The following is a 10,642-nucleotide window of genomic DNA, read 5'->3' on the forward strand; positions in this document are numbered from 1 at the left end:
CTGGAGGGAGGCAACATGTCTGGCCTGGCAGTAATAGGCCTTGGGTTACTGCTGGTAACCCTGTCTTCCCTTTGTGGAATTAGAGGAGGTCGGAACATGTGGCCTCCTTGTCGTTTTAGCAGGGGCGATAAGGGGAAATTTGGGAGCTCTGGGTAGTGTAGTGCCTAAGGCATTTGACTGCAAACCAGAAGGCTGACGGTTCAAACCCACCAGCCACTCCTCAGAAGGAAGGTTGGGCAATCTACTTCCATAGTGACACTGCCTCAGAAACCTAAGGAGGGGTCACTATGAGTTGGATCTGACTCCACGACAGTGAGTTTGGTTTTTAAGGGAAAATTTACGTTCAGGGGACATTAAATCATGTTAATGGTGGCAAAATGATTTGGAAAAGGAGGGTGAGAATGGTTGTACAACTTGAAGAACATAATCAATGTCACTGAATTGTACGTGTAGAAATTATTGATATGGCTTATGTTTTGTTACATATATTTTCAGCATAATTTTTAAAAAAGATCTGGAAATCAATCATAGAAGAACAGAAGGGCTATGTATGCACAGGGAGACACCTCAGGGGGGCAGGAGTGCATGGGAGGGAAGGGCACAGAGAAGAGGTAACTGTGGGGACGAAGTAAAAGGGGAGCTGTTGCACTGTGGGAAATCGTAGTCAAATGTCATGAGACAAAGTACAGGTAGGCTGCTATATGGAAAGTGAATTTGCTCTGTAAACTTTCACCTAAATCACAATAAAAATTAAAAAAAAAAGAGCTGGAAAGAAATTCAATCTCTTCAATGAAAACTAAGATAACAAGTAAAAATACTTTTAAAAGTCTACATAAAATAACATAGCATGTAGCTTACACTAAGTACTTACATTCCTATGACTTGCTAAACAAAGACGCTAATTAATTAAACTCTGGTGCCCTGAACATGCCTAGGCAGGCAAGTGCATTGGGGTACAACATTTTTAATGGCAATAAAAAAAAAACAGACTCACTGTCCTTGAGTCGGATCCGACTCATAGTGACCCCTCCTTGGGTTTCCAAGGCAGTATCACTATGGAAGTAGATTGCCCAACCTTCCTTCCGAGGAGTGGCTGGTAGGTTTGAACCCCACCAGCAGTCAAATGCCTTACACACTACACCACCAGAGCTCCCTTTAATGGTAATAAGACACCTAATTTCAAGTTCTGAAATTTTCTATTCTTACCTTGAAATGATAAAACACAATTGACTGTTGATCCTTCTACATAATGTTCAGGCATAGGGGACCACAAAAATGTGTAATAATCCCGAGCAGTACTCCATCCAACCTAAAGGAAAGTAACAAATAAGGGAAGCGATTAAATAGGTCAATATATATTAGACTGATATCTTTTAACATACTGTTTTTCACTGCATCCTAAAGTTAAAACATGCATTTAATGTTTACAAATCAAGAGTATTTTAACAAGCATGTCAGATTTCATCATGATTTTTATTAAGCTATAATCTAATGCCATAAAAAACTATATAAATTGAATAGCAGAGTTTCTATTATCAAAATGCAGTTTGATGGCAAATTTTTGTTATCTGCATTTTACAATAAAAATTTAAATGCAATTTGATAGCAATTACTCAAAATCTAAGTATGCATGCAATCAAATATAAAAACTTAAGTTCCGCTTAAAACTTGATTTTCAAGCCACTCCTCGGAAGGAAGGTTGGGCAATCCTACTTCCGTAGTGATACTGCCTCGGAAACCCAAGGAGGGGTCGCTATGAGTCGGGGCCGACTCGACGGCACATAACAACAACAACAACAACAAATACCTCAAATTAAAGGTTTTTTTGTTTTGTTTTGTTTTTTATTATTAAATATTCCCCTTCCCCTCATATGGACTAACCAAACTTCCCTAATCTCTCATCTTTGGCAAGTCTTCCCTACAATAAATTTGTAAATTTTATGCAATGGCTTTAGTACTAAGATGTTTATAAGTAGATCACCTACATCCTACCTACCTCTATAACATTTTCAATTTACAACAGAGATATAAACATTAGAAATATTCCTTGATTCGTATTTTCCAAGGGACTGCGCTCTATTAAATACTGAGTTATCAGCGATGTTTAATATATACTAGATATCCATTTGCCGGTAATATTACAAGAAAGTATTCATCAGTCACAGAGTTAGATTATACATACATTCTATGACTCTGATTGACCTAGGATTACAAACAGCAAAATATTGAAGCTGAAAGAACCTTAGTACTTTTTGTCTCTAGTTAAAGCATTAGGCTACTAACCAAAAAGTCGGCGGCTCAAACCCCCACCAGCCACTCTACAGGTGAAAGATGAGGCAGTCTGCTTCTGTAAAGACTTATAGCCTTAGAAATCCTATGGGGCAGTTGTACTCTGTCCTTTGAGTCAAAATCAACTCCACAGCATTGTTTTTTTTGTTTTTTTTAGTAGAAGGTAGTAACATCACATTAGTAGTTTATCACCAGATTTTAACTTTTAATTATACAGACTAGAAAGGATCAGACTGATTACGGTTAAGTGTCATTTCCTGAAAATTTTAGGTATATATGCATGCAACTTTGCTGGGTCAAATCACAGAATTTATTTCTTCCTATGTGTCAGTCAAAAATGTTTGAAAGGCACTCTTTATCTCTTTAAAGATAAGAAGCTTCAAGAATCAGTAACTCTGAGCCTCAGTTTTTCCATTTTTCCCTAAGAGTTGCTGGGATGAATGCATCAGCTGAGAGTCTGACCCACAGTGAGCACTCCAAAATGGTAGTTATTGCAAGCATATACCACAGTGATTAAGAGGATGAGATGTGGGGTCAGACAGCTGGAAAAGATCACATACTGGTATCAGACAAGTTATTTTTGTTTCCTCCTCTGTAAAATGGCAGTAATAGTACCAATGTCAAAAAGGTGCATATATTAGATGAGACAATTCCTTTAAAGTACCTAGCACAGTGCCTAGCACTAAGTGTTCATTAAATGTTAGCATTTGTTAACACCCAAGGACAAACAGCTTACTAGGGACAATGTTCTTGATGCTACAATGTTCCGTCCATCATTTCATATCCTCCAACACCTCTACCATGTCCTGAGCAATGGCCTATCCACAGTTTTTACAACAGTAGATACACCTGGTACAAATCATACCCTCATGCTTTGTTCCTATCTATAACCCTGATCCTTAAAAAAAAATAAACAGAGCTATATCTTTCTTGATTGCTTATCATTTCATCTTCCAATCTAAAAAACTTCCCTAAGAAAAGTTTAGGTTCTTCCTGGACCAGGTGATCCAGAAAGGTGCTGAGTATGTTATTCATTTTTGATGGCTAACACAAAAAACAAACCTGCTAATTTCAGTTAGATAATCTGATTCAAGTGGCACTGGAGCAGTTGCAATTTACTGAATATTTGCTTTAGAGTAAATAATGTTATCCTCATTTTACAAATCAGAAAATAAAAGGCTAGTAAATCAGAGTCAGGACTTGAAACCAAAATTCAAGCTATTAAACTCTAGGGTACCGCCCATTCCTCTCCCAGCAGGAAAATAAAATACTCTCCTCACAACTGCTAAAAATTCCACCTAGTTCCTTCTACTACTAAGTTTATGACTAGGTATACGATTCTTAAAAGAAGTACAGTTGACTAAAGATAGAAAGAGTAAGGAAAAGAGAAAACTCTGTCTCTAGCTGCTGCCTTGCAAAAGAAGAAAAACACAACATGGAGGGAATAAGATCTGTTACACCAAATAAGATACGCATGTATAAGAAAAAAGTCGTGTGCTTGGTCCTTGCTTGTTTCTGTTAATGGATCACAACAGCTTAGGCTGTTCCTTATTTGTAGACTAAAATGGTAACTTACACTTTGCCTATCTAAGACTGCATAATTTTGGGCAACTCATCTGAGAGAGTAGTCAATCATGCTGTGAGATGTCATCCTATGCTAGGCTGTTAGCACCAAAAACAAGTATGAGGAGAACTGAGTTCACCATGGAGTTGGGGCAAGATGCAACCCAATCCTGAGTACAGTAATCATGAATGTACAATTATGATTCATACTCTTTGGGGAAGAAAAACTGAACAACTGTTCTTGAGTCAGTCTGGGAAGGGCATGTTGGGCACACATAAAAAAATAAAATGAAAAAGGTTCTCAACCTGGAAAGATAAACAGATTAGGTTTCCTAGAGAATGGGCATGTTCTACATTTAAGCTCCCACATGAAATTATATTAGAATGAGCCAAAGTAGAAGAAACACAGGAAATAAACATACAGAAATTATGTAGGCGCTTACTGTAAAAGTAGAGAAGAAATAAAAGAGTCAATAAACCAAACAGTGTCCAAATACTGTTTCTCTTTGTTTTTATATTTCTGGTCACCTGGTCAGACATGATTCTCAATGCTGCAGAACACAATGAAATCTGCCTTTCAGTCAATTGGTACTAATTATAAAGAAGATTATTACATTTAGAGTTGATAACAGCAATTTCTAAATAGTGAAAAATGGCAAGGAGAACTCTTAGAATAATGAGACAAAATAGTCAAAGTTATCTATGACAATCAAAACAGTGCTTCTAGAAGCTACACTAAATGCATTTAAGAGGCTGTATCTATGTTAAGGAAGGAATTGCAGCAACTGATATTTGACATAGTTTAGTTTGGGGAATGATAATAGCAGAGGGTAACAGTCTTCTCTTACCACCGTAATACAAAATAAGAGAGGAAAGGAAATAAAACAAAGATAAGGTATGGAAAAAGAAAAAAAATCACAAATAGGTTCCCTTTAAACAAAGTTAATGTTTTAGAGAATTACTTTGGATAAGAAGTAGTGATCATATGGGAAATTCTGAGAGACACAATAGGTAGGGGCATTTACTCTTTTTCTTACGTATACACTGTAATTTTAAAAATTATGTTATCAGAAGAATAAATGTACTCTTCTTTTAAAAGGAAGAAAAACCTGCAAAAAGGTCTAGATATTCAGAAAGAGAACTGTACCATCATAAACAGCATACGTTGTCCTCAATGAGATAAACTGTTAAAGCTATTTAAAATAAGTGGTTACAATCATAACACCAAAAAAAGACATAAAAAAGGGCATACAGTATGATTCCAACTATATTCAAAATATACACATAAGAAAAAAGACTGAAAGTTTCCTTTCTTTACTAAAAAGACTGGAAGGAAATACTTAAAACATTAACAGTGCTGCCAACTTCTATTAGACAATGATAGTTGGGTAGTAGTGCTGCTGGTCACCTTAATTTTATCTTTTATATTTTATATATTATTCTAACTTTAAAAAATTTTGATTATTTTTGCAAGTAAAGGGTATTAAGAAAAAAAAAAAAAAAAAAACCAAATGAGTGAAATGGGCCTGGACTGGAAAGGACACCAAGTCAGGAAAACAGAAGTAGCAGAAAGAAGAGTGATATGGAAAGAAAAGGGGAAACAAGAAAAAGGGAAACTAAAGTTTGTAACAAGCTATTCAAGCACAGGATCACTGATCAGGTCACTACACACACAAAGAAACTTCATTTTTTCACCTAGTTGACAGCATGATACAGTGAGCACAGCACCTTTCCAGGTGGCTTTGTTTGCCTAGTCCAGGATATGGCACTTACATGACTATATGAATATGACTCTCATAAAGTTATATGACTTTGGACACATCACATACCCATTTTACATCCCCAATTCCCTTATCTACAACAGTATCTTTGACCATAAAAGCTGTAAGACTCCTTTTTTAAAATTTAAAAAAGTATCATGGACCTCTAATGTTAATCTAAAGTATTTTAATTGTTGTTAAGTAGTTTAATTTGTACTTAAACATAAATGTAAATGTAAAAGAATTTTTTATGCTTGGGCATTTATACAATTAAGACCAAATCAAATTCATAAACACAAATAAAATAATAAAATTCAAATATAATGTGACATGGTATTTTGGTACAACTAATGCTGGATTTAATAACAAAAATATGGCATCAGGGGCAGTTCTAAATCTTTTCCCATATTTTTACTTCAGTTCTATCACTGAAGACAACCCATGCTGAACTTATTGACAACTCCTGTGGTTAACTGTGGATAATCAGATCTCAAAGTTAGCCAAAACTGCCAGGGAACGAGTCTTGAATGCCAATGTACATTTATTTCAAATTTCAGCTCCAGCATTTATTTAATGTACAACTTTGAGCAAATCACTTTTCTCTGGGCCTCAGCCCCCTCCATCTGTAAAATGAGGACTACAACATTCACATAAAAGATCTCTGTGAAGTACTGAGTAACAAACAAATGTTGTTTATATTTAAAACTAATTAATAGCAAAGGTGGAGTTTGGCTGTGTGCAGTTAAGTCAATTCTGACTAACAGAGATCTTACACGACAGAATAGAACTGCCCCATATGGCTGTTTTGGATGTAATTTTTAAGGAAGCAGATTGCCAGGTCTTTTCTCCTGTGGAGCCCCTACTGGGTTTGAACTACTAACCTTTGAGTTAGCAGCCACATGCGTAACCACTGACCCACCAAGTCTCTTTATCAATACCAGGGAGGTAGAATTAAAACACTGAAAGGAAAAAATAAAAAAAACTCTAACCAAGTTTATATTCCTTGTTCTGGCTCACTTATTCCCTACACAATTTAAACTTTATGGTGCTCAGTTAATCCTTCCAATAATGTGCTCAAAACCACCCCAATATCCTCTGTCCTCTTGACTTCCCTTCCCATCTTCTTTCCCCTTCTAAATTTGAATGATACCGACTTTTGGCATTTTTCACTCACAACTCTGGGTGCTAGACCTTTCTGAAGAAAGGCACAGTCAACCGTGGGAGATTGGAAAGGCAGCATATGCACAGGCAGGAAGCTAGGCAGGCAAGAATACACAGGCAGGAAAGATACAGGTAAGAGGTAACCACAGGGAGAAGAGAGGAGGAGAGCTGTTATTTGTGGAGGTTGTAATCAGTGTCATGAAATAAAACATTTATGAACTGTTGAGTGTAAAGTGAATCTCCTTCGTAAAACTGAACCCAAATCACAAAAAATTAATTTTAAAACAAAAAACTGCTGCTAACCAAATCCAAGTTCACCTACTCCAATTCCCTATGTCTTTCCCCCAAAGTGGCAATGCTAAACCTTCTCCATACTCAAGCTCTCCCTAACTCTTAGCACATTACCATTACCTTACCTCTTCCTTACTGAATATACTCAAACCATGGGATGAGCTCTGGTCGCAAGTCAAAATCAGTAGGCAATGCCTATAGATTCTACTTACGGGTTATTACCCACAACTGATTCCCATTCTCTACTTTAAACCTTTACGATAATAATGTGTTCATTTTATCTATGTTGTTGTTGTTGTTGTTGTTGTTATGTGCCGTCGAGTCGGCCCCGACTCATAGCGACCCCTCCTTGGGTTTCCGAGGCAGTATCACTACAGAAGTAGGATTACCCAACCTTCCTTCCGAGGAGTGGCTGGTGGGTTTGAACCACCAGCCTTCTGGTTAGCAGTCAAGTGCTTTTAGCCACTATGCTACCAGAGCTCTCTTCAAATTCTAATTTATCTTATTCAGCACTACATGATTAAAGTTTTCCCTAAACTTTTATCACTCCCTTAAAAATTCTTCCTGTGTCAAATATTCCAAACCATCCAAAATGTGATCAAAATGAACCTTTCCCATTCATCTTCTAAAACGGGTATCTATCCAAAGCAAATGAAATCCCTTAACACTTTCTCAAGCATACTACACATTCTCTCACTTTCAATCCTTCATCCTTATAGTTACTATCTAAGTACTCCTCCCTGCTTACCTATCAAACGCATATCTATCAAAATCATTCTGGAGGGGAATTTGAAATATACATAAAGCGTTTAAAAATACACAATGCCATGAACATGGTAATTCCACTTCCATACAAAGTGGAAAAATGGACAAAATAAAGGTATGTAGAAGGATCTTTATTAAGTATAGTCTAATGGTGAACATTTAGAAACGTTACAAATGTCCAAAGGCAAGGAATTAGTTCAATAAATTCCATGATGCAACTATCCATATGGGATCAAACTGACAACACCAAGTCAAAAGATCAGATAGGAACTTTAAAGGGCAGTGAGTTTATGTTAATGGGGGAAGAACTCAGAAAAGTAGGGAGAAAATGATTGCACAAATCAAAAAATGCAATCAATGTCACTGAATTGTACATGTAGAAACTATTTAAACTGGTGTTTGTTTTGCTGTTTTCTCAACAATAATTAAATTTTTTTTACATTCTATGATGTATCAATAGTATGTGTGTATATATTTATTGTTGTTGTTATGTGCCGTCGAGTCAGACCCAACTCATAGCGACCCCTCCTTGGATTTCTGAGGCAGTATCACTACGGAAGTAGATTGCCCAATCTTCGTTCCAAGGAGTGGCTGGAGGATTTGAACCGCCAGCCTTCTGGTTAGCAGTCAAGTGCCTTAGACACTATGCTACCAGAGCTCCCATATATTTATTATATATGCAATTTACATGTATCTACTATGCCACCGGAGCTCCCTAAGTACTGCTTAAATATACTACAAGCCAAAATGTTAAAAATGGTTTTTTCTAGGAAATAGTGTTGTTGTTGTTGTTGTTGTTATGTGCTGTCGAGTCGGACCCGACTCACAGCGACCCCTCCTTGGGTTGTCGAGGCAGTATCACTACGGAAGTAGATTGCCCCATCTTCCTTCCAAGGAGTGGCTGGTGGGTTTGAACTGCCAGCCTTCTGGTTAGCAGTCAAGTGCCTTAGCCACTATGCTACCAGAGCTCCCAGGAAATAGTATTAGCATCATTTATTTTCTTCCTTGAGTTTTCTTGTATTTTCTACTAAATGCTTGATTAATTATACAATAAATAAATAAATAAATAAATCTTACTACATGCTTTAACCTCTGATGGGGTTTTAAAGAATTTTCCAGGCAAAAAAGATGGAAAAGGTATTCTAAGAAAGATTCTTTTTGTTGTTTTGTTTGCTTGGAGAAAAGTTATAGTCCTTGGTGTGCACAAGAATAAGCAGTGGCATAGTGACTAAGGCATCTGACTGCTAACCAAAAAGTTGGCGGTTCAAAACTACCAGTCACTCCTTGGAAGGAAGACTGGGTGAACTACTTCCATAGAGATACTAAAAGAAACCCAAAGAGGGATTACTATGAGTCAGGACAGACTCAAGGGCACTGAGTTTGGTTTATTCTTTATTTTTTAGTGACAAAAATGAAGCTGGACAGTAAGTCATACAGAGGAGTCCTATATGGCATATAAGGAGCTCTGGTGGCACAGTGGTTATGGCATTCAGTTGCTACCATGGTTGGCTGTTCAAACCCACCAGCTGTTCCACAGGAAAAAGAGGAGGCAGTCTGCTTCCATAAAGATTTACAGCCTTGGAAACCACGTGGGGTAGTTTTACTCTATCCTATAGTGTCTCTATGAGTCAAATCGACTCAACAGTAGTAGGTTTGCTTTTGGTTTCATATGGCATATTAAATTACATGGTCTTGGTATTATTTCTACAGATGATGAAGTACCACTGAAGAGTTTCAAACAAGAAAATGATATGTTCTCATTTTCATTTTATATTATGTAGTATACGGGATAAAGGGGTGGTAGTCTGCTTCCATGAAGATTTACAGCCTTAGAAATCCTATGAGGCAGTTCTACTCTGTCCTTTAGGTTTGCTATGAGATGGAATCAACTCAACAGCAGTGGTTTGGCTTTTTGGTCTCTTATAGTTTATTTACAGCAGTTTGAAAAAGAGATGCAGGAGGGGAAATGAAGGCAGGAATACACAAGAGACCTGTTGCAAAAAGTCTACAAACTGTTTAGTCTAACACTGAAGTTTAATCTTATCTCCCCCAATTCCCTAAAGGAAACTTATGTTCTAGTTAAAATGATTTACTGATTGTCAAGAATGTTCTCACTTAGGTGCCTTTACTCATACTATTCTCCTGCTAGTGAATGACTTTCCCTTACCTCAATCTCAGATCCCTGCTCTTTTCTTCCTCTCTGACCCACTGTTGCGTAAAATCAAACTGATTTCATAAAATGCTTACAAAAAATACCATGTATCTCTACTTTGGAATTTACCAAGCATAAAAAACCAGCCCCAAAAGTAAACAGTAATGATTCATCTATCCAGCAACATCAAAGAGTGAGAAATTCAATGAGGAACTGATTTGACAAGGTTGCTAAGTCCATTCAATGGGGAAAGAAGAGTCTCTTCAATAAATAGTGTTGGAGAATTTGGATTTGCACATGACCACACATAGCAAAAGACAAAATAAATAAATGAAACCTCATAAAAATTAAAAACTTTTGTTCATTGAAAGACCTTAGGAGAAAAGTGAAAACGATAAGCTACCAACTGAGAGCTTATGTTCAGAAACCATGTATCAGACAAGAACCTGATAACCAAAATATACATAAAACTTGCACAATTTAACAACAAAAGGACAAAGAATCCAATCATAAAATAGGCAAAGAACTTGAATACATTTTACCAAAGAGGATATTCAAATGGCCACTAAACACCTGAAAAGACACTCAGCATCATTAGCCATAAGAGAGATGCAAATCCTAGTTATCAAAGTTCAACAAGACAGAAAATAACAAATGCTGG

The 10,642-nt window shown here is 36.8% G+C and overlaps 1 protein-coding gene across 1 annotated transcript in view; it reads right to left on the bottom strand.

The window, feature by feature from the left end:
- TAX1BP1 (Tax1 binding protein 1) overlaps nucleotides 1–10,642 on the bottom strand; it is an 86,420-nt gene that overhangs the window by 71,235 nt on the left and 4,543 nt on the right. The window contains exon 2 of the mRNA XM_042781527.1: nucleotides 1,207–1,309. Coding sequence (XP_042637461.1) covers nucleotides 1,207–1,309 — 103 coding nt within the window. The remainder of the gene's footprint in view (nucleotides 1–1,206; nucleotides 1,310–10,642) is intronic.

The sequence above is a fragment of the Orycteropus afer genome, unplaced genomic scaffold (assembly GCF_000298275.1).
Source record: "Orycteropus afer afer isolate SDZICR_OR568_19922 unplaced genomic scaffold, OryAfe1.0 scaffold00008, whole genome shotgun sequence".
In the NCBI taxonomy this organism is placed as follows: domain Eukaryota; kingdom Metazoa; phylum Chordata; class Mammalia; order Tubulidentata; family Orycteropodidae; genus Orycteropus; species Orycteropus afer.